The 25,148-nt window shown below is 42.4% G+C and overlaps 1 protein-coding gene across 1 annotated transcript in view; it reads left to right on the top strand.

Moving 5' to 3' along the window:
• The window catches only part of ADGRV1 (adhesion G protein-coupled receptor V1), a gene marked incomplete at its 5' end in the record, with an annotated part of 304,575 nt that overhangs the window by 184,268 nt on the left and 95,159 nt on the right, over positions 1-25,148 (top strand). The window contains one exon of the mRNA XM_084279017.1: positions 17,883-17,999. Coding sequence (XP_084135143.1) covers positions 17,883-17,999 — 117 coding nt within the window. The remainder of the gene's footprint in view (positions 1-17,882; positions 18,000-25,148) is intronic.

Here is a 25,148-nt window from a genome sequence, read left to right as displayed (position 1 = left end):
TAGACCAGGTTACCCAAAGCCCCATCCAACCCGGCCTTGAACACCTCCATAGATGGGGCTTCCACAGCGTCTCTGGGTATCCTGTGCCAGGGCATCCGAATTTCTTCCTACTGTCTAACCTACCCCTGCCTTCTTTCAGCCATCACCCCTTGTCCTGTCCCTGAAGTCCCTGGTGACCAGCACCTCTCCCACTTTCCTGTAGGACCCCGTTAAGTAATGGTAGGCCATAATTAGGCCTCCCAGAAGCCTTCTCTTCTCCAGGCTGAACAAATGGCAAAATTCAGTTTTGCCTTTGCTGTTGAGAAGGAAAACACCAGCAAGTCCCAGCAGAAATGCAGTTTGGGAGTGGTGTGGCATCGATGTGGATTTGGAGTTCAGAAGTTATTTCAGTCCTTGGCTACACAAACATATAAAGAAGGATCGGAAAAGCAAAGGTGTGGTGATGAGGTAATTTCTGTTAAAAATTTAATGTTCATAAGCTACTTTATGCACCTTTGGCCTTCTAGTGTCTAATTTAACACGGGGGAAGAGTCTGAGGAGAGCATTTGCTATTATTAGTATAGCGGAGCACAGGAAGTGTTCGAAGCACTTGGTGACTGCACAAACATCCCCATTTCTGTTGAAACAAGCAAAATGTTGAGAAAATACAGAAGTTCTCTAAAAGGAGGCAGGTTTGAGTTGTGAAACCGTGTGAGACAAACATATTTTGTGTTTGGCTTGTGTTGCAGCAGAAGATAAGGAGGATAATGGCATGTTCCTAGGAAAAAAGGGTCAGCAGAAGAAAGTGCTTTTGTTCCCAGCTTGAAAGTAACTGTGGCGATCATTTGCTTTAGCACTATCAGTTAAGCAGAGTTCTTGCTTTCTTGCACATGCAACACACAAACCCATTCTGCTCAGCCTTATTTCCCTTCCATATCAGATTCAAGTGTATGCTCTTCAGAGCAGGCCTTCGGGACCAGCGTTGCTGTCTGCCTGCAGAATTGCCACATGTGTGTGAAATATATTCATTGTTTGGGGACCTGCTAAACGTAAACAACTCTTGGTTGTAGAGGACAGAGCTGCAGAGAAGCTGCAGTCACTTTGGGGAAGGAATGCAAACTGGGCTAGTCAGCTATCAGCTCACCAACAGCTCTTTTTAAGGGTCTGACATCTGAAGGCCTTTGACTGTCCCATCAAGAGAAACTTGGTCGCAGCGCTGAGTGGCAGGAGCACAGTCAGTGTTTGAAATTATTCCAGAAAAATGTATTAAGCCACAAGTATTTATTCCTCCCACCCTAAACTCTGCACCCAAACTACTATCTGATGAGATTTCTCCATTGCACTGCGTTATACATAAATATCATGGAATCATTTTGGTTGGAAAAGACTTTTAGGATCAGCGAGTCCAGCTGCTTACCTAACACTGCCAAGCCCACCACTTACCTGAAAAAGTCACAGAAAATTGTCTGTTCTTGCAGCTTATTTGTCAGTGGTACACAGAACTGCCTGGATATCAGTTTTATTACCATTTAAAAAAAAAAAAAAAAGAAAAAGAAAAAGAAAAAGAAAAAGAAAAAGAAAAAGAAAAAGAAAAAAGCATGGTCATTATGTATGACAGACTTTCCTTACTGTGCTTGAAGATACAGTAGAAGACATTATTTTGGGGCCTAAAAATTACTAAAATTCTAAAAATACTGTCTTGCCTAAAAGCAATTTTTTGGGCAAGGAGGTTCATTTGGAAAATGAATTTCAGATGTTCCCAGATGCTTTTTCTGGTTTCAGTCTGACACAATGGAACAGAAGATGGTTCTAAAATTACTGCCCTATTAGGAGTGGACTCTTGTTTTTCTTATGAGGTAGCGTCAGTGGATCACCTAATTAGAATTATTAAATACAGTTTCAGTGCATTAAATGTAAACTGCTGGGGGTAGTGCTTCTTCACTATGAAAGCCACAGGAATTTATAAATAACTACCATTACAACCCAAATAAACCCATCTGAAGTATTTGTACTAAGAAAGGCTGTTGTTTAGCCCTCAGTCATCACCTTTTTGTGTCCTGCGATATCTGGAAGGTTAATCAGAGGAGCTGCTGAAGTCCAGAGTGATGCTGTTGGGGTTGGGAACAAAATCCTGGTGAGGAGGTGCTGGGAGTGGGGACAGACTTGCTGGGGGTGGCATCTCATCCCCACCAAGCAGAACGTCCCCACTTGGGACCCATTGCTGAACCCACCGAAGACCATCTCATGCTACTGCTGTCACAGTTGATGGGAGAGGGTTGGTACTGTCTCAGGCAGCAAGACAGGCTGGGGGCTGGGGGGTCTAGATGCTGGCTGTGTTGCTCTGAGTTAAGGCAGAGAAGTTGCTCAATGTTGAAATCTTTACAGGGAAGAAAATTGAACCAGAATCAAAGTCTAGCAGCCTTGTTCACTTTCCGTCTTATAATCAGTAACCCTTTTATCCCCCCAGCCCTTCAGTAGTGTTATTCCTTCTTGTCAGAGTAAGTAGAATCTGTGTCAAAGCTATAAGTTCATCTTTTTGAATAACAAATAAGTGATAACGTAACAAAACAGAAATATTTTTCAGTTTATCAGATAACTGCTTTGTGTCAGCAACTTGTGTTTGTTTTTTAAAAACCCAAAAGTTTGGGCTCAAATCCTGCTGGCAGTTAACACAGATCTGGTGTTGCTCAAGTTGTCTTAAAATCCCCATTCTCACATGTTGTGCCTGATCTCTGCAATCAGGTGGCAACCACATCCAGAGCCTCCCTACTGATGCCCAGCAATCATAAAAGGGTCAGGAAGCTGCATACAGCTGATGTAAATAATAACCTCTCTCTAGGTGGTCTTACTTGAATTGGGAATGCTAGGAGAGCTGTGTGGACCCATTTTTACCTGCCTGTCCATGAGTGTGAATCCTTGAAATGTAAGGTCTGGATAGTTTGGAAATGGCTTATGACAGAACTATATTCTAGGGTTTGAATTTTCATTTTGGAATATATTCCCACAACTTGAGGATGTAGAAATAGACCCTAAGCACAATATCAACTTTGATGCAATGGGGTTTTTTTACCTCAGAGCTTGAAAGTCCCCTGGTAGCTGTGAAGCTGCCCGGTTCACCTCAGCGTGAGGCTTTGAGAAATGGATGCTGAAGCTGTAGGTTCTGGCTCTTTTTCCAGATGTCTTTTTCCCTGATGGATTTGCAGAACTGATCCAGACTTGTTAGTTTATCCTACACCTACCTGCTGTCCAAGCACACAGAGGCCTTTTTTGCTTTAGTCATATACTTTAAGCCCAGATTTTCCGTCTGAATGACGAACATTTCCTTTAGTGTAGGAGGGGTTCTTACAGTTCTCCAAGGTCTCCTGGTTTTTTTTCTCCTGTGCTAAGTCCTCTCTTTTAACTGTTCTCTTCTGTGCAGAAAGTCATCTACTACTTTACTTTCATGTTGTGCATAGAATCACAGACTGGTCTGGGTTGGAAGGGACCCCAAGGATCACAGAGCTCCAACCCCCCTGCCACAGGCAGGGACACCAACCTCCAGGCCTGGAGCTACACAAGTTTGCCCAGGGCCCCATCCAACCTGGCCTTGAACACCTCCAGGGACGGGGCACCCACCCCCAATCTGGGCAGCCTGTTCCAGCATGGCCTGTTCCACATCAGCAAGGGCTCTTCAGAGAAAAGCACTGGATGCAGAAATGCATTACCAAACTGTCCCAATTTAATATGCACTTATATGCAATTTAATATGCCCACTGCCTGCCCATCTGCCCCAGGACCTTGGATGTCCTCTGAAAATGGCTCCCTGTGCCCAGTGAAACCAGAAACGTGTGAGTGTCTTCTTGTCCTTCTGTCCTGCCATATATGCAACTCCAATCTAGTCAATAGGTTCCCTGGAAAATGAGTTACAAGTGAGGGCATTTCTGTCAGGTCTGATAGAGCAGGGGTGTGTGGGCTATTTTGTCTGTTCTCAGTAAAAACCCAGGGGGTTAGTTTAAAGACATTTGGACCAAGGGGATCCATGCAAAGTGAGATGCAGAAATGTGAGATCATGGCCCTCAGCTTCTCTAAAGAGGGACATGAGTCACGGGCCAATCCTGGGAAAACTGTGCGTATCAAAAAAGCTGTGAAGCTATTAAAACCACACTAACAGTGTTGGAGAGCATCAGTAGGGCAGTGTGTATCAATGAGAGTGTACAAAGACACAGATGCACCTTCCCAGTCACAACATTTGGAAGTTATGGCTTGTTTTACCTAATGTAGTATCGGAACATCTGGAGCGTTTGGAGCTCCTCCGCATCTGGATGTGATGAGTCCACATCACTGGGTATCAGCTGTGCTTTGGGTATGACAAATTAAATGCATCTTTTGCTCTTAATTCCTATGCAAGGCTTGAGGACTTTGACAGTAAGAATGGTTTTGAAATATCTGAAGTGAGAAATTGAAAGACTGTGTCACACTCCAGTTATTTCCCCCAGCCTTTTCATGAACTAAACAAATATTTTTTCATGTATTGATGGAAAATACACAATTTTAAAATGTGGAGAGCAAACCATCTTTCTGTTTCTGTTCCTCTGAATATTCATTCTCAACCTAATGAACTGATTTTGATGTTTGACAAATGTGCATCAGGAATTTGAAGCTACTAAGTGTGGCAGCAAACACAAGCATGATCAAAACAGCGCCCGAAACATCCAAGGTGTTTAGGAAAGTCCTTCATTCCTAGGATTGCCTGCTACTAGTTTACCAAGCTAATGTTTCAAACTGTAAGCAATTAAGACAGAAACCTGCAAAAAAAGCATCTGACTTAACAACAGGACAGAACTGTGTGCTCAGGTTCTTCCAGCATTTGACAGGACATAGTAGCCATGAAAGAGAGATTGGATGATATGAAATTACATAGCCCAGCCTTGGTCATCATGGCTGTCTTACTGTACTAGGCAAAATACAGATAATACTTAGCTATTTTTTTTTTTAATCAGAAAAATCTCTATGTCTACATGACTGCTTTAATCCAAGTCCCTCTAATAACCTCTGGGAGGTCATTTCAAAGAACTGAACATCAGTCAGTTTTTATTTTTTAAAGTTTTGCCAATTCTGGCTTTTGATTACTACCTGCAAGCCCACTTACTTTAGGCAAAGAAATGAATGTGTGTTCTGCATTCTCATTATAGACCAGAAACTACTGCAGAAAACATATTCTCTAGTGCACACCAGGATGTCCAGTCAAAATGGTGAAGCTGGCATTGCAGAGTAATTTTTCAGACTATTTTCCTATTCAGATGCTCTACTCCAGAGCAAACCTCAGTCTATTTTAAACCATTTTTTGCATGCAGACAATTGGAAAAGCAGTTATTTTGGGAATAAGTGACTTTCCCTGCAGTTTGTTTTCACGGTGTTGGCAAACCCACAGAATCTAGCTAGATAAGGAAGTTTCTGTGTTTGAGTTTGAAAAAAATCATCTGATTCAGTCTGTACACCTGAACAAAGTCCGTGGCAGCAGGATACACCTTAATGAATTCTATGAAAGCCTTATTTTCACAATTCTGTTTGTGTACTAAAAGTTGTGCTTAATACCTAATCTATGCCATTGCTTTAGGTCAGTCACAGTTCTAGGACCCTTGTATTTTGTGGCATACTTAATATGTTTTACTTGGTCTGTTTTTAACCTTTAGTTATTGCCCAGAGCACTAGTGACCCAGTTGCTTCCCCCACTTGTTTACAGATGAGGTGAGTCTGTATAGAACGGATAAACTATTACTACTGAGAGATTATCTAATACTGTTTAATAATCTACATCAGCTGGCATGCTTGTAGTAGCTTTATTACAGGCGTCTGAAAAGTCCTGTCTTCAAGTGGAATCATCTTAAATCTTTGCTGCTTGATATCACCTGCACTATTTACTAATTCATGCTGATTATTGTGGGTTCAAAAATCAATTCAATTAACTCAACAAAACCCAAAGGTTTTTGTTTTCTGTTTTTGCAAGGGAGGGAAACCTTCAGTCACGAAGCCTGTTGCACAGGGAAAGCAGCAATTAAACATACCTGTGTCACAATATACTGTGCTGATCACTGGGCTGATCATTCTCTAGGCCATATTTCAACATTTAGAAGGCGTCTGTATCAAAGCTTGCAATAAATATTTAGATAGGACCAGCGTTAGTTGGCTGCCAGAAGTTACAAGTAACAGTAGAACTAGTGGACTTACCTGTTAGACCCCTTGAAAAGCACTTGGTTTGTGTAAATTTCTCTTCACGTGTTAAAAGCTTCTGGCAAAACTTGAACTAGTCCAATTAAATATTCCCTCATATCACAGGTGACTTCCCACAGTCTTGTGAAGGTCTTGCTTTCTATACATATGCCTCAGTTCTTCCTTGAGGCTGTGGAGAGCAAGCACCCTACCAAGAGAGGTGCTGGTGAAAAGCATAACTATCTACCATCACCAGCCTCCTGCTAGAGGTTACCTTTTTAGTGTACCTGCTTTTTGAGCTGCTTACGTAGCCACTAATTCTGTAAACATGACTCCTTAACAGTTTAACCAGGAGGTCTTTGCTTAGCCTGGTGCCTTTGAACTGTAGAAGAAAAGGAAAACCCCCTCGAGATGATCCCCAGACCAGTATAAGGGGGACAGATCTCTAGGCAGAGGCTTGATGCTGTAGCATAGTGAAGGCAGAAGGCACTGTGTCTGCAATTTCAATCCTGGATATTTCACAGATTCACAGAATTGTAAATTCATAGAATTGTAGAGGTTGGAAGGGACCTCCAGAGATCATCGAGTCCAACCCCCAACAGAAGATTCTTCATTGCAAAGAAGATAAATAGTCATTGTTTACAGCTGATTAGCCATATAGAGAAGCATGGGAGATTTCTGCTACCTTACTTAAAACGTTAAGTGGGGAGGCATCCTGACTGCACCGTTACCCCTATTTATGGTGAGTCTACCCTCCCCAGTGTCGTGATGCCTAAATCTTCTGTGGGCATGCAGAGGAGAAGAGAGCTGTGGATTGGTCCAGCCAGCATCTACCCTCTGGGAAGTGATTTTATCTTTGTCATCTTCCATTTATTTTCTAGAAAAAACTAGAATAGTTATGGTTGGAAGGGACCTACAACAACCATCTAGTCCAACCATCTGTTCACTTTCAGAACTGATGTATTTTCAAAGTTACTGTCCAAATGCCTCTTAAACAATGACAGGCTTGGGGCAGTGGCCACGGGGCATTGACCATTGCTATTTACATAAAAGATGTTTTTCCTTTGCTGTAATTTTACTTACCCCACATCACGTGCTGCTGACCCTGGATAGAGTCCTAAATTCAGATGGTCATGCGGTCAAATTTGTGTACACTGACTGTGGGAAACTTACACCTGAAGTTTAAGAAAAACTATATCCAGAAGTGGAGGAAGTGAAAAGTCAGTTCACTAATAACTGTACCTGATATGTCCCTAAAGCATAAATGGATCCTATCTGAGAAGTTTGTGTGATGGAAAGACACTCAAGTGCAGGGTTTTAAAAATAAAAATAATAATAATAATAATTTATTTTAAACCCACGTGCAGATTCAATAAGTCACTGCTGCAGGTTTCATGGGTACAAAGGAGAAATGCACTATTGCTGTTTAGAAGTACCACAACTACAACTGAGTCACAAAATACACTACTGCCAACACTACAGTCAGGGCATGCAGGGTTACTGCCTGCAGCAGAGTCACATCACTCACTGTTATCACCCGCAGGCAATTCACAAGGATCAATACTCCAACCACAGCAGATTCACAGAACACACTATCACACACACACTAAATACTACACCTGTGTGAGTCAATCACCTGAGACTCCAAGCTTAAAGCACAGCAAATATTCCCTTACCCATCTCTCCAGGTAGGGGGTCTCAGTACGTTCCCAGCATCCTGGCCAAGGGCGAAGGGTCTGCTCGCAGAGATGAAGAAGTGGCTCCTCCTCTCAGACTCAGTCCAATGGGGTTTATTTGATTTTATGCCTGATGTACGTGACAGTGGGCAGGACTGTGCCCAGTGTGGACAATGCCACCTTCCAGGTTTGTCATCAGCAGTGTTCCCCCTTATCTCACGCCCTATCTGTTGCCTATCTTTGCATTGTCTGGGTCCATTGAAGCCAAATGGAGCCCCCTGGCATGACTCTATCTTACTGCCAGGCAGCTGAATAGTGGCTTGACTGGGACTCAGGGCATATTGTTCACTGAAGGAATTCAAGGCTCAACCCAGGTTTCAGTGTGTTGAATTATGCAGCACTGTTCTGTTTGCAGGACACCTCAAGTCTGAGCTATCTACACATCTCCCCATGGGCTGCCTCTGCTGAGATGGGGCCTCGAGGCAATCCAAGGCTGAGACACTGTACAACCCCCCATGAGTCGCCTGATGAGTGAGACATTGCAGAAACCTGATGATCCTTACAGATTGCATAGAGAAAATTAATCTGTCATGGTGGATCTCCTGCTCAAGGTCTGATCTGAACTTCTAGATGATAGGAAACAATATGAGGCAGATCCTACTGTGGAAAGTCAGAAGAGGTTGTTTTGGACCTGTAAATCAGCATATTCAAACTTCCCTGAGCTGTGACAGGGTGCTGAAAACTGGGAAAGACTGTGGAAATATTTTCAGTGGGTTTTTCAGCATCTATTCACATCATTATAGCAAAAGGCAGTGGGCCAGAGGAGGTCTGGCTTGTGTTCTGTCTCAGAGTGACAAATCAATGTGAATCTTTCTACCAGACCTACAAGGAGGTGATAATAAGAACTGTCTTTACAGGGTACTATGCCAGACATGTTCTGAACCCACATATAAAAAGAGATGGGTTAGAGCCTGCTAGTCCTTATTTTTCCTTATTTACCCCCTCAGAGAAAGATCAAGTGCTGCTTGTCAATGGGCATCACTTGGCATGTTATTTGTAAAGGCCAGCATGTTTGGAAAAGAGGAGAAACCACGTTAGAAGACACTGTGCATCTGGGGTACTTCTTGTGTCAGGCTTGATGTGTGGAGGACACAAGCTAAGCTGGCCTTTCCCTAGGCTTTAGCTACCTTCCACGGCACAGCCAGCTAAGGCCTGCTGTGCTGCTCATCATGGCACCTCACCCCCTCCTATCCCATGTCCTCCACGCTCGGATTGCCTTGGAGAAGCAAAAAAAATAAAGGCCCCCTGAGCCTAAAAATGGGAAGTGAAGAGGGGCAGGGACTGAACCCAGTGTGAAAACAACTGGCGTCCTGCACAGCTGGGGGAAGGGAGTGAGCATGCTGATGCCTAATGGCTGCTTAAAAGGGATGTCAGTTCTGCTGCTGCTTAATAAAGTGTACACGTCCCTACACCAAAGCACCGTGGGTCACTGTGGTGTAAACTTACCATCAGCGTTCCCAGTGATTTTTAGTTAGCTGTTTTGCTTTTTCTTAAAGAGCCAGTTTACAGTGATCTATAATCAACATACTGTAGGCAAATAATTCCTCAACAGAAGGAATATCTCTAAAATACACAGGGCATGAAAATTATACAGTGAAATCCTTGGCAGTGCTGTTCATACGGCACTTATGTTTTAATACATTTGTTCACTGACTTCACCCAAGCCAGAAATAAAGCGACACCCCACATGTATTGTTTTCCTGGTGTCAGTTATACAGCACCACGCTCTGAATGATGGCAATTTCTGAAACAATTTGGTGACCAGTGAAGTCATTCCGCATTCATGTAAATTCACAAAGGAGCTTTTTTTAACTGCTTATTATGGCGTCGTTAATACAGAATAAAAATGAAATGAGTAGTTACTGAACTATTTTCTTTTGACCCAGTTAAACACTCTGTGTTTTTAATTTTCCAAATTATATAACCTTTTCCTCCATCCCTGAAACATGCTGTGTGTTGTATTGTTACTTTTCCCTGGAAGGGTGACTTCAGAATTCTCACTAGTGTCCATGAAATCTCTGCAATTTTTTGCATATCCTTTGCTGTTGAGGTGGCTTTTTTTGTAGGTTTTCTTTTTTTTTTTGGTCCCAGCATTTAGTATCAGAACACAAAGCACAAGAAGAGAAGTCATCTTACATCAGTGCTGTCCTGACCTACCACACAGTGACAAAAAGTATGATTCATACTCACTAGTATTGAGCAGTGTCCCTGTGTTCTAGGAGGGAACCCCCTTTTTTTACCCATATAAAGTAAATTCAAGGCAGAACAGAGCAGTTCGGTGAGGGCATGAGAGTTTTAATGTGTTTATTTTCCTATGTTATTGTTCACTGCAATTAAGTCCAACAAAAGGAACAGCACTGTAAATTATGCCTTTGATACTATTCCTGTTCTGAGATTGAGTTAGTATAATGGCAGATAGGATGCTGTTGGGCTCTTTTTTGCTTTGTTTTTTTTTGATACAGATGCATGTAAAAAAGCTGTATGGGGAAGACAATAATCTATGTGCAGCAAAGAAATAAATACTGAATAATTAGAAGAAATTTATAAAATTGGTAAGAGAGAAGAAAAATACTTCATCTAATGAAGTGAAATTACCCCTGTTAGGATTCATTTCTATACGACATCTCTGAAGACATATCTGTCCAGAAGATGATGTCTAAAACTTTGTCAGTTTGTACTGTGGCTCAGGAATTTACAGAAATTACAAAAATGTGCCTAAAGGATATCAACATGATCTTCACTGGCACACTCCTGCATTCTGGGGCAGTCAGCCTCTCAGTCTGTGTGTTTCTGATGGTGGGAAGGACCTTTTTCTCAGCTACTGGAGACAGGATGCTTCCTGCTTGGGTAAGAAGGTGAAACTGTTCTGAGCCAGCAGATGTAGAATCATACAACTGTCTTAGTTGGAAGGGACCTTCCAGATCATTAAGTCTAACTGTCACCCTAACCTGCCAAAACTTCCACTAAACCATGTGCCCCAGCACCACATCTACTCATCTTTTACATATCTCCAGGGATGGAGACCCTGCCACCTCCCTGGGCAGCCAGTTCCAAAACCTAACAACCCTCTCTGTAAAGAAGGTTTTCCTAATAGCCAATCTAAACCTTGATGCACCTATTGCTTGTCACTAGAGAGAAGAGGTCAGCCCCCACCTCTCTACAACCTCCCTTCAGAGAGCTGCAGAGAGCTATCAGGTCTCCCCTCAATCTCCTCCAGGCTGAACAGTCCCAGTTCCCTCAGCTGCTCCCTATCACACTGGGGTTCCCTTGCCCTTCTCTGGAAACACTCCCTCACTTCAATGACCTTCTGGAAGTGTTGGCCCCAAACCTGAACCCAGCACTCAAGGGGTGGCCTCAGCTGTGTCCAGTACAGGGGGACTATCACTGCCCTGGTCCTGCTGGGCACACCATTCCTGCTACAGGCCTTCTTGGCCACCTGGGCACATGCCTGGCTCATATCCAACCAGCTGCTGACCAACAACCTGAGGTCCTTTTCTGCCAGGGAGCTTTCCAGCTGCTCTGCCCCAAGCCTGTAGCGCTGCCTGGGGTTGTTATGACCCAAGTGCAGGACTCGTTGCTGACCTTTGCTGAAACTCATGCTGGACCTTGGCCCATGATCCAGCCTGTCCAGATCCCTCTATAAGAGCCTTCCTGCCTTCAATCAGGTAAGCACTCCCACCTAACTTAGTGTCATCTGCCAACTTACTCCCCTCATCTAGGTCATTGATAAAGATCCTAAACAGAACTGGGCCCACCACTGCACAACTCCCAGCACCATGTGGCAGGCCCCAGCAACTCAACTCTCTGCCAGAGTGAAACGTGTGTTGTTCTCCTGCCTGGTGCTTTTGGTGTCTCCCTGGGCTAGCCTTCTGCACAGCTCTTTCACTACAGCATGGCAAGATGTTCTCTCTCTTCTTGATCTACCCAAGACAACAAGCTGCCTTTTCAGCACTTCTTACAAGTTGAAGGAAATTTTGTTGCTCTCAGATTTGTTGTCCTCATGTGAACATATTTTTGTGGTTCTTTAAATTGTAAATCAGAGTTTGGTAGTTCTTTACTGGTTTATTATTTTACTTTTACCCTTTGTTTTACTTATTTCTTAGGGATTTTAGCTGAACATTTGCAGTATCAGTGCTGAAAGTTTCTGTTTCCTGGTATTTCTGGTGGACTCATATAGACCCTATTGCATCAGATACACTTAGGTCTTTGTAGAACAGAAGTGTTTCCTGATTTCAGATGGGCCCTCCTGTGTTTCAGTTTGTGCCCACTGCTTCTTGTCCTGTAGCTAACACACTGATGTTTTAGTTGTTGCCAAGCAGTCAAGGACTTTCAAGGACTTCACACACTCCCCTGTCAATGAGAAGGTGAGGGGAGACCAAAGGTAGCTGACCCAGACTGGCCAGTGGGATATACCATACCATATGGCATCATGCTTAGTATATAACTGGAGGGCTGGGGAAGAGGTGGTGTGGAACTAGCTGAGCATCAGCTTTGGGTGGTGAGAAATTGTACTATGCATCGCTTGTTTTGTATGTTCATCTGTCATTCCCATCATCATCATCATGGTTGTCATCCTCCTGGTCTGTCATGTGAAACGTTTTACCTCTATAGATTTCAGTAACAATAAGTTTAGCTCTTCTAATTCTGAACTTAGATTTTAATAAATTATTTCACATTTGGAAAGTCCTCACATCACCTCCAGCCAGCATTGATGAATGCACCACGTACGTATGGCTGATGACATTGTATGCCAATATTGCAATCTTCTTGTGTGGAATTTTTGTCAAGTGATTTTTTTTTAGTTATATAAGCAAAGATAACATAAAATTTCTGCTAAAAATTTGCAGTGACACATGAATAAATATTAAGCATGACTTCAAACTAACAAAATCCTCACATTTTCAGAGAAGGTTAGACTGGGGTAAAGGCAATACAGTGAATAGAGTTAGGAGGATGGAGTGAAGGTTATGACTCCTGAGGTGGAAGCAGAACCTCAAGGATAGGGGCATTCATATGCTGGAACAAAAAGGTCCCTGTTACTAATTTTGACAATGCTGGCATGAGACCTTGCATGGCTAGCAGCAAATGCTCGTAACACATCCTTCAGCTCAGAGTGCTGCTCTGTGTCTGGGAAATAATTTTTCAATAGAGGGAAGTGATCTTGGCAACTGCAGTAATTCAGTCTCAGAAGCACGTAAAGGTTCAGAGAAAGAATTCTGTCAGAAGACAAACGGAGAAATAAAGAGGAGAGAACGACTCTGGTGTGCCTACACTTGGATTGCATGTCTGATTGATGGCTTCCTTTGATAAATGCAGTGAAATAGGTATGTCACATATGTGGTAAAATAAGAGTGGAGGAGGATGAGTCTGAAAACTTGAATGTGGAAGAGGCAGGTTACTGGGAAAAGGCAGCTATTTGAGAGCAGTGAGTAGAGACAGTCATTTCACTGATCCTAAATCCCTGGTTTGTCAACAGAAAGTGATGGCAGAACTGTGAAGGAGCACTGTGAAGTAGTGGTGGGGCAGCGTATAGAAAGGTATCAGTGACTTTGAAGACTGAAATGTGAATTATTTCCCAGAACAGGGCGAATCTTGTAAGCTGACAGCAAAACTTTAACGCTGTGGCAAGAGGTAGTCATGTGGACCTGAGAGGAAAAGCGGTGTGCGCCAGGTGACCACTGAGGTGTTGACGTGTACCAGAAGAAATATTTGCAGGGTAAATAGGGAGATAAGGAAACTGCTGGGTGAGAATCTTGTGGGACCTCTGCAGCTCTTTTCCATCCAACCCCAAGTGTGTGTTTTCGCCAAGGGCAGACTCTGAGCAGCACCGGTAGAGAGCAGGATGATGAAACTGGCGTGCAACCTGCAAAGATTTTTGCACAAGGACAGGCTGTCACACCTGTGAGCACACATTTCACAGCACAGTACCTAGGATTATGTGGAGAAATAAGACAAGTTGATCCAGGCAGGCGCTGTATTTGCAGAATTAAACTGCTTTTGCTCTCCAGCCCACCTCAGGCATCTCAACAAAGCGGTGTGCTGTGCCGTGCTCGGCTTATTTAACCTTGAAAAATGAAGTCTGAGGGGGAATACTACTGCTTTCCGTGAATTCATGATCGTGCAAACCCCGAGGAGGAGGAAATCCTGTTGAACCTGAGAGGCTCCCAGCAGAAGGACGAACAGATATAAATTGACCATGAATAAGCGCAGGCTGGAAACTAGGAGGCGGCTCTTAACAGGCGGAGGAGTGATGTTCTGGAACAGTGTACTGCTTGGTAACAGCAGCAAGAAAACCCTCTCCTGCATACAGCAACATGCAGTTTTGTAGCTCTCCTGGTTTCAATCAGTTGTAGTTTGGTGCCAGTGATTTAGGTTGAATACAGAGGTGCTAATTTCCTTCAAGTAATTGCTAGGTAGTTGTTTGAGAGCCACAGTATCTTTTGATTAATTGAATAAATAGCTGTCTGATGGGACCCTTGTCAAAGATCTTTGTGCTCTTGAACAGAAGTGTACTGATTTATCTTCTTCTCTTTTTTTTTTAAATATTTTTTTTAGCTTTGTCAAGAGAAACCTTGTTATTGATACACTATCACTATAACTTTGAATGTGGCACAGAACTACCGCACACAAAATTAACAAAATTAGCAGTCTGCTACTTGAGCGACTTAAGTCACTTGTTATCTTGTAGTTAAAGCATTTAGTGTCAAGACTGATCACCTTGACAAAGTCCAGGAAGAAGCATTATGCTATAATTTCTGCATAGGAACTAATGGCAGGTTGCAAAGCCTGCAATCTCTGTAAAAAGAGCTCTGAACAGCTGATGTCAAAAGGAGCACATCCAATACATAGGTTAGTGTTTTTTTAATGTTCCAGGAGGGAACAACTTATTTCAATATATGGTATCTGTTTTTCTTCTTAAAGTAATTCCAAAAATCGCTCTATACAGCTAAAAATTAAGCAAAGCACAGAAGACACGAGGCAGTTAGGTCTAAAGAACAATTAATTAGCAAGGTGGGGCTTCTGTACGGTTCCCTAACCAGGTCAGGCATTATGGGGGAAAGGTCTACCCTGTGACCTGCTTTCCACACATTCCTGCTAAACTTTGGTGCCTTGTGTTTTAAGCTGTAAGTGCCAAGGTATTTGTCAGAGCAGCGCAGGTGAACTGCAGTCTCCATGCCCCAGCAATTCAGGGCATGGCCAACTGTTTGAATTTTATTTTATAACCCAATTCTCATTTCAATTTTCTGCCCAAGACGCAAAAAAGGTAGAAAATATATGAAGATAATGTATAAATGTTTCTTTGACTCTTTATAACCCCTTTTTTTTTTGTCTAAAACACCACAATGCTATTAATTACAAAGAATTCCTACCTGAGTGATTAAATCAGTCATATTGCTGTTTTATTTCTTCAAAAAGAGTCAGTATCCGTGAAAAATAGGCATTTTTAGCTAAAAAAAAAGGACTCTCTGTGTCCTTTTGGTTGGAAAACTTTTGGTATAGTGAGATACTCCTCTTTTTATCTTAGAAAATCATACAAATATTATTTTTTTCCTGAAACACGGGAAAATGCTAGAAATTATATTTTCTTTCATTGCAGACACAAAATGCTTTCAAGGAGACATTTGGTGCAGAAAGGTGCTGGAAACGTGTTTCCAACACTCGATCAGTTTGCTTTTCTGTTTGCATCCCTTCTTTGTCCCTCTCTCTAGTCTGTCCTTGACATATACAGAGGGGAGAAGGTAAGGTGAAGGCTCTCCATCCAGAGCCGTGTTGTTATTTTTCCTAAGCAGCAGCATTTGCTCAAGGTTTAGGAAGAGCACTGCTGGTTCTGAGTTAGCTGGTGCTGCGGGGGCTGTTGACACAAACATTTCTTGTGCTTAGCCCTCATGGAAGGCAGCTATTGCACACACACTTCAGTTGTGTTTAACCCACTCCAGACAATGGCATTTGTTTTACCTGCACCAGTGTTTGGCAAATCGCAGTCTGTATGAAGCTGTGTGTTAACCACTTAATAACCTAACGGTTACGTGGCCATGGGTAGACACCAGTTCCCAGCAGAAGACTGATGAACCCCACGTGAAATACTAAAAGTGTATTTCCCCTTAGATGATGAAAGGCATCTCATAATTGCTTTTAGTCCAGTTGTTGCCCAGTTGCTCATGCTTATTCTTCTATTTCATGGTGGGGTAATGTTGTCTATCTGTCAATATACAGACCCCACCTTTATAAGGCTGTTTTTGCAGCGATGAGGCTGCGTGAGAGCTATCCAATACCATACATGTATTTTTGTTGTAAATACAATGCCCAGGTATATAGAATCATAGAATCATAGAATTGTAGGGGTTGGAAGGGACCTCGAGAGATCATCGGGTCCAACCCCCCTGCCAAAGCAGCTCCCCAGCTCATATCACTCAGATAGGCGTCCAGACGGGTCTTGAATATCTCCAGAGATGGAGACTCCACCACCTCCCTGGGCAGCCTGTCCCAGGGCTCTGCCACCCTCCCTGTGAAAAAGTTCTTCTGCATGTTGGTGCGGAACTTCCTGTGTTCCAACTTGCAGCCATTGCCCCTTGTCCTGTCCCCACAGACCACTGAAAAGGGGCTGGCTGATTCCCCCTGCATCCCCTGCTTCAGATAATTATAAACTTTAGTTAGGTCCCCCCTTAGTCTTCTCAAGGCTGAACAGTCCCAACTTATTCAGCCTTTCCTCATAGGGGAGATGCTCCAGGCCCTTAATCATCTTTGTAGCCTTTCTTTGGACTCTCTCAAGGAGATCCCTGTCCTTTTTAACCCAGGGAGCCCAGAACTGGACACAATACTCCAGGTGGGGCCTGACCAGTGCAGAGTAGAGGGGGAGGATCACCTCCTTTGACCTGCTGGCTACACTCCTCCGGATGCCAAATGACTTGACATACTTTAATTCTCTTCCCTGCCCCATCTCCGGAAACTAACTAAATAAATATATTTTTGTATTAAAGAATGTAAAATACATAACTCTTTACATAAGTTATACAATCATCCTGCAGAGTCTACAAATTACCATTGCTAAGGCAATGGGCTGTTGGTCAAAAGGGCAGTTATTCCTTGGAAAAATCGTCAGTCACTGCGGGCATTCAGTAGGTAGAGCGATCTTTTCTCATGTGACCTCTTCACTTCTGCAATGAAGTCTGCTTGTAGAGCTGTTTCCTCTGTCAAGAAGCTCACAGAAGCTGGAGCTAAAAGTTTCCTAGTTGTGTTTTAATTTTACAGGCTATATTGGAGTTGTTCAGCAGTGTCCACTGCAGTCAGAGGTGGAATACCTTTGTTCCTTACACAATGCATTGGCGACTTCTCCGGCCAACCTATTGTCCTTTGACATTTGGCTTGTCTGTGTCAGAAAACTTATATCTGCCTCACTAGTGCAAAATCCTGGTTCAGTCTTAAGCAACAGAAGAAGTACTTACTCCCTTTTGTCCAGTATCGCTGTCTGATGCCATGGGGTGTAATACTGGTGCATGTCTGACAGTCTAGAGGCAGAAAATGCCTCTTGAGTTTGTTGACTTGACAACATTTCTGGGCCCCCTTAACCAGAGGATAATACCTCTTTTATTTTATGGGGGGGGAATCTCCACCCTCAGTTCAGCAATTGGTCTGGGGAACAGCATTAAAGAATGTGAAGTCTCTCTATAATCTCTCCAGGTAAGTTTGAAATGGGTACTGGATTGTCTGCAAAAACTTTAAAACTACTTTTGTGGCTGACTGTGCTAAAGGATCACTTCTTCTGAGTGAATGTCAAATGCCCAAGGTATTTCTCCTCAGGCTCTGGAATGGTAACCGAGCGTATAATTTACTTACAGAGGTTTGGGGTTCCTCTGTTTTGGTTTTCTGTTTCTTTGGGTTTTGGGGTTGGGTTTTTTTTTTTATTATTCTTATTATTAGTAAATTACTGTTGTTTAATTTCTGTATGGATGTATTCTTTTTTTTTTTTTCCCCCTGCAGATTTCATTTCTGGCCTCTGCTTACATGAGCCAACATCTCTCTGAGGAAAGCTGCTCTGCCCTTGCGTCTGTGACCCATTACCTTTACCTCTGCCAGTTCAGCTGGATGCTTATCCAGGTTGGTCTCTCAGTGTTTTTCCAACCCTTCCCTAAAACCTCTGGAAAAATAACGATACTTAGGCTGTGTTTCTGTTATATCTTAGTATAGGTATCTCTGCAGTTCAGTGCTACTAGAGGCACTACATTAGGCATCCTTTATTAAACCTAGAGTGCCACCCCTGCAAGGGTAACTATTTGAACACTGTAGAGACTTTTTCCACTAACATCCATCACAACTCTGTAAGAATTCCCACATCTGACTTCATCCTGAAGAAGTTACGTCTCAAAACGCTGCAGAACTATTTTCATTTGAGCTAATAGCTTTTCTGTGTATTTCTTACTTACCCTTTTGAAGCTGTCTCTGAAAGGTGAAATACGAGTGCGAACTGCATTGTCGCTTTTGGAGCTGGCAGCATTTTAGTCATCAGGCTTGAATAATACAACAAAGGCATCTTCAAAAATAAGGAGCATAGATATTCATAAATATTACCAGGACTTTGACACCTTACAGAACAGTAAATGATGTAAAAAAAAAATGATTTTAAAAAATTTGAACTGATGTGGGAGACCATGAACAATCAAATCTTTCATGGAAAAAGTATCAGTTGTAAATTAGGGAAAAGAACAAGCCGTGAGGTTATGTAGAAAACACAGCACATTGCTCTTGTCCAGGGATGTATATTTAGCACTAATGTGTCAATTACAACATGTATTTGTCTGCTATTTTAATAGGATTTGTCCATAGCACAGTGTTACAGCATACATCTTTGTATATATATATATATATATGCAGCTCCATACATTACTATACAAATCCTCCAAGATGCAGGTTGTCATACAAACCCAAGAATTGCAAATTAGGCCCTATGTAAATACAACTTTCTCTCCCGGTGACATTCACGTGGTATCTGGCATTTTCCTGGGATTATGTCAGGCTCCTGGAGCTTGAGAACCCTTGCAGCCTCCCCAAGCAGCTCCGCTGCGCTCGCTGTTCTTAGTAAGCTGCAAGTAGATGGTCTGTCATGTACTCTGCTGCTGCAACTGCTCATAAAAATGGAGCACAGAGATCAAAACTGGTCTGTCTGTAGTGACATTAATACCCTTTTATTCTTGTTTTTCCCAAATTCTTGCAGTTAGCAGGATTAAATATTATCTCCTGTCCGTGGATGCTATGCTACTTTCTACTCTCTCAGTGTAGACATTTTTCTGCTGTACCTCTCATTCACCTAGCTTGGCTTACATCTTTCTTTTAGGTAATTAACCTAAATTACTTTGTCACCTGTGAATTTTACTCTTCCTCACTTCTAAGTCACTTCAGATCTCTTGAACGGTTACTGATTTGGACAAATTAATGCTTTTAAATTGCTGCTTTACTTGGGATATCTTGTTTTTGATGGCTTGGTGTTTGATAGTTTTCATCTTCCCACTCTGTCAGTGTTACCTTACGTTAAGTAGCAAGAGGATTTCCTGCTTGCTCTTCCAAGGATTAATCACAGTGACAAAAGAAAAAATAATCATAGGACTGTTAATTATAGAATCATAGAATCATAGAATGGTCTGGGTTGGAAGGGACCCCAAGGATAATAGAGCTCCAACCCCCCTGCCACAGGCAGGGACACCAACCTCCAGGCCTGGAGCTACACAAGGCTGCCCAGGGCCCCATCCAACCTGGCCTTGAACACCCCCAGGGATGGGGCATCCACCCCCTCTCTGGGCAGCCTGTTCCAGCCCCTCACCACTCTTTCTGTAAAAAACTTCCCCCTAATATCTAATCTAAACCTTCCCTCCTTTAGCTTTAGTCCATAGAATCATAGAATGAATGACTCATAGAATCATAGAATCATAGAATGTGTGGTCATTTCCATGTCTGCAGCTGAAATCCATTGTTATTTTTATTGGAGTAGACTTTGACCAGGTCCTAAGAAATTGCATGTGCCATTGCATTTAGTGGCTTGGTTGTGAAGACTCTTCATGTAAATCCAAGGGGACAAAGAGGCTTAAGAGGGAATCCTTTATAGCCTGCTGAGTGATGAGCTGGCAAGAGCTGCCAGGACTAACACTCACTGTGAAGGGGTTGCTTCTTTTTGTAGGTGTGGGTCTGCAGTTGTGAATAATCCTAAGATTGGAAAGAAGCCACCTGAAACGGAGCACTGCAGGAGTCCTGGGGGCATCTCTGTGCTTGAATCTGTCCCTGTAATAATATTAGCAAAGTTTGTGAATCTAAGAGAAAAAAACCCAAACCAACATGGGTTTGGGTTTTTTCCCATGACATGGGAAGTCTGGGTGCTACTTTCTGTCTAAATGGCAGATGTAAAAGCCCTGGAAATAGTCTTATGTCTCAGCATGGTATACTTAATATGCATGCCTTGATATGGAAGACAGGGTTGCACTTAAATCAGACTTAAATACTGGTCTGGAAAACAGCAGAAATAGGCAGATAGATTCTGTATTACTCCTGCATCCACTCTGCCCTCTGTGAGGATGTACAGCATAGAGCTTTTGCTGGATCATTCTGATCTGCTAGGGTTGGTCTTGACCCCTGTGTACAGACATGGGTGAAGGTGAGAAGTACAAGCAGACTGCAGATACCTGCAGATACGTGGGATCTCAACATCCAGCATGTCCAACTCTAAGTGACCAAATGATTGTGTGCAATGTTTCCAGGCAATACAAATACACAGAAAAACAAATTCAGTAGTGCAGTTGGAACCTTACAGGCTCAATTCCATAGTCCAGATCAAAGATCTTCACTTTCTAAACTTCCTTTCATCTCTGTCCTAATCTTTCCATCTTCAGCATATTGCTAGTACAGTAATTTTACTTAGAGTTGTATCATATTTTAATAGTAGTTACAGCAACAAAATCTATAGCTTCATGTTCTAATTCTTTTTCCAAAATGCTCTAGGCCCTTAATCATCTTTGTAGACAGATCCCATCTTGGTCACTGAGGCAAAAATAAAAAAATGTGTATTTTTCAATCTCCAATCCTGCCAGAGACTAAGACTGTGGGGAAAGGTGGAGTCTGTACTGTTTTGAGCCATTGCTACAGTGGAGTAAATCAACAGCCAAAGTGACAGTTCAGTATGCAAACCAGAGTGAATGCTGTGAGTCTGTGGACACCCATACCTGTATCCTCCTCCTTTGTGGAGCTAGTGTATCTTCAAGTTTTCTATCAATTTATTGCTGAATTGTAAGAAAAGCAGTTACCTTGCACTAGGTTTAGGAATTACTTTTAAGAATGACTTTTGGGCATCCCAGCAGCTTTGAAAAAGGAGTTATATGAAAGCACACAACCATTCTAGAAATGAAAGCCGTGGCCATTCCTAAAATGAAGGAAGAAGGGAAATAGAAGTTTTGCCCCTCAGCTGGGAAGGATTTTGTTTGAAGTGTTTTGCAGCTCATATTTACTGGATACCCACTGATTATCATGGAAGATAAATGAATGAATAAATAAAGAAATAAACAAAAGCACCCCGGTTTTGTGAAGGTAATTTCAATTAATTGCCTCATTCTAAGAGGAAAAAAAAAAAACCTTCACTGCAGTTTGCATTGTCTCAGTAGAGTGTTAGCTGAATTCGTAATTGTTTTGCATTCTGCATCAGAACAATCACAACTTGTGCATTTGTTCCTCCACCTGAGCAGCTGGAAAAACGGACTGTACATTTCATTCTTCTGTGGTACTGGGTATTGCCACGGCACAGCAACCGAGAAGAATTTGCTAAAATTAACCTCCTATTTGCATTTCATTGATTAAATTGTAGAACATCAGAAGGGGTTGAAGAGAAGGGCTTAGCCAGGTAGAAACACTCACTGTGCTGGAAATGGTGAGCTACCCAGAGCCCCTTACATCTTTGCGGCAGCGCTGGTGTTAAAGTGTTCTTGTGTGATAAATGAGGTGAGATAGGTAAATATGGTTAAGCAAAGGACATGAGGTACAACTTCTTTGAAAGCAGCCTCAGTTGGATGACTGAGAACAATGTTCCCTGGCTTGTCAGAATTAGTAGAACCAACAGTCCCCGAGCACGATGGCATAAATCAGTTCGAGGATTTCGCTGCCTGGAAATGCTCGCAGGGAAGCACAGACTAGTCAGGACTACAAGGGCGTGTGATGTGAAAGTGTTTATTTGGGTGAGGTGACAAACAGAATCTTGACTGGATTCTCAATCCCCTGCAAAAGTTGAGAGAGAAAAGGACAAGCAGTAACTAGGGAAAATAATTTCACAAACTGTGGATTTGTTTTCCAAATACCATTTTCATCTGTTTAATGTTTTCTTCCTGTGAATGTCCAACAATGGAATTAATAGTTTTTCTGTGTTCTTTCAAGCTACACAGGACAGCTACAATTATATGGTAGGGTTTCCCTGTGTTCTTTTAAGGAAAACAATCTTTGCCTTTGTTCACACAGAACCAATCACCAAATTAAAACAATAAATGCCATAATAATTACTATATAATTATTATAATTACACACACTGGACATATTTATAAAATGTCATTCTCTGGGGGAGCATTTAAAGTGCTTACTAAAATAATATTTAATTTTTTTTAAACAAGTTGCTGGCATATGCAACATCCTTTATGATTCATGATACCAAATATTGTATATTCACACCATATAAATCACAGAGGGGGAAAAAAAAAAAAAAGAGATAATTAACTGATGAGACTTACATAAGGAATCCACAAACCACTAATTACGTACTTGATTGTGCAAATTCAGCCCGGCTGAACAAACTGGTAGGCAAACCCTTGGCTGCAAAATTTCACAAACACAGATGATCACTTTGCAATTGTCTTGCCACAGTATATGGGTTTTGGCCATACTAACAACAGACATCTCTGAATTTAGCTTATAGATTGTCATTTTTGTATGCAATCTATGAGGATAGGCTGAAAGAACTGGGGCTGTTCAGCCTTGAGAAAAAGAAGGCTAAGAGGGGATCTTACTAAGGTTTATAAATATCTCAAGTGTGGGACGCAGGGGGACATGGGCAGCCTCTTCTCAGTGGGATGTGGGGACAGGACAAGGGGCGATGGGCTCAAGTTGGAGCACAGGGAGTTCCACACTAATCTGGGGAAGAACTGCTTCCTGGTGAGGGAGCCCTGGGACAGGCTGCCCAGGGGGGTGTGGAGTCTCCTTCTCTGGAGAGATTGCAGATCCATCTGGACGCCGACCTGTGTGACCTGTCCTAGGGACCCTGCTTTGGCAGGAGAGGTTGGACCTGATGATCTCTGGAGGTCCCTTCCAACCCCTACGATCCTGTGATTCTGTGAAATCTCTGTATAGACAGTGCAAAGAGATGAGTATGATTGGATAAGGATCAATCAGTGCCTGAAGACGTCTGTCACTGATGACTGTCAAGAGGGACCAGCTTGAATTAGATGCCTTCTAGACAGAGAAAGACAAAGTTAATCTTTCATTCACTCCATCTTAAAAGGCCAAAATTAGTCATATGACATACAGAGCTATAGCTGGTATAATACATCTGAAGGAGAGGAAGTGAAGAAATATTTAGTAAAATGTATTATGTACAGTTTAGGTATAAGAATTAGTAGGGTGTATAGATGTGTGTAACAAAATATTTAGCATACTGGAAAGCATTTCTAATATTGCTTTTTCAAAGAAAATGCAAAGATCCAAGCAAAAAACTCAGTAATTTGTTTTACTTGAAGGGTTTCCTTACTGACAGTACCAGTTTTTTAAAGAGCTTGCAGTGAAACTGATGAAGGGTCTGGGGCACAAGTGTGTTGGGGAGTGGCTGAGGGACCTGAGGCTGTTCAGCCTGGAGGAGGCTGAGGGGAGACTTGATGGCTCTCTACAGTTCCCTGCAAGGAGGCTGTGGCCAGATGGGCCTCTTCTGCTGAGTAACAAGTTATAGAAAAGAGCAAACATCATCAAGTTGTGCCTGAGGACATTTAGTTGGATAGTAAGAAAAATCTCTTCCCCAAAAAGGCTGTGAAGCACTGGAACCATCAGCCCAGGGCAGTGGCAGAGTCACTGTACCTGGAGGGGTTTAGAGGCCATATAGATGTGGTGCACAGGGATATGGGGTAGTGGTGGGCTTGGCAGTGCTGGGATAACAGTTGGACTTGATGATCTTAAAAGTTTTTTTCAACCTAAATGATTCTGTGATTAATTTCAAACATGTTGTTAAGTTCTTAGTTACTCTATTTCATGATGAGTTGACCATAAGAAGACACAGATTGTTGTAGAGATGCATGTGAATTTACATTCACTTATGTGTGTTCTTGTCTCAAAGCCATTTGCAAATATTACACAGAGTCACAAAACCATTGAAGTTGCAGGGGCATCTTGAGACTATCCAGTCCAACAGCCTGACTCAAGCAGGGTCAGCTGGGGCATGTTTCCCAGGACCAGGTTCAGTTAGGTTTTGATGGAGATTCCACAACCTCTCTCAAGAATTTGGCCCATCAGTAAAAAAAGCTTTTTGGTGTGTGTTCATATGGAATGTCTTCTGTATTAATTTCTGCCCACAGCCTCTTGTCCTGCCATTGGGCACCACTGATGGCAGTCTGGCTTCCTTCTCATTGCTCCCTCCTCATCGCTCCCTCCCATCAAGTACTTATACACATGGATAAGATCCCCTGAACCTCTTCTTCTCCAGGCTGAACAGTGCTAGCTCTCAGCTTCTCCTTATAGGAGAGATGCTCCAGTCTATTAATCATCTTTGTGGTCCTCTGCTGGACTCACTCCATATCTTTGTTGTATTGGTGAGCTCAGAACTAGATCACAGAGAGACCATTTGAAGTAGTTTAGTGCATTTCCTACAAGAAGAGACACAGAGCTGAACAATCATAAAAAGATTCAATACTGATGAGATTTAGCAATGTTGTATGTCTGTCTTTTCTGTGAAGGTATGGAAATATAAGAGGAAAGTTATTTTTTGCACCAGAAAGCTATTTTTGCACTGCAGAAAAATTGCTTTCTACTAAAGAGGGTGTCCCTTTCTCTCTGATACACTTAATTCCAAGCCTAACAGTTATATAAATAAGCATATTTATTTTATAATCAGTTCCTTTTGATTACTGAAGAGAAGAAAATGAGAACAAAATACTTATGTTGAAAAATGTTCATATATATACATGTGCTGGGACAGAGCTGGGGTATGACTTCCAGAGTGGTTTGTTTCTTTGGGACAGCTGATCG

Source organism: Gallinula chloropus (genome assembly GCF_964237585.1).
Source record: "Gallinula chloropus genome assembly, chromosome: Z".
NCBI lineage: Eukaryota > Metazoa > Chordata > Aves > Gruiformes > Rallidae > Gallinula > Gallinula chloropus.
The sequence above is the reverse complement of the archived record's forward strand: the minus strand, read 5'-3'. Positions and strand labels throughout refer to the sequence as shown.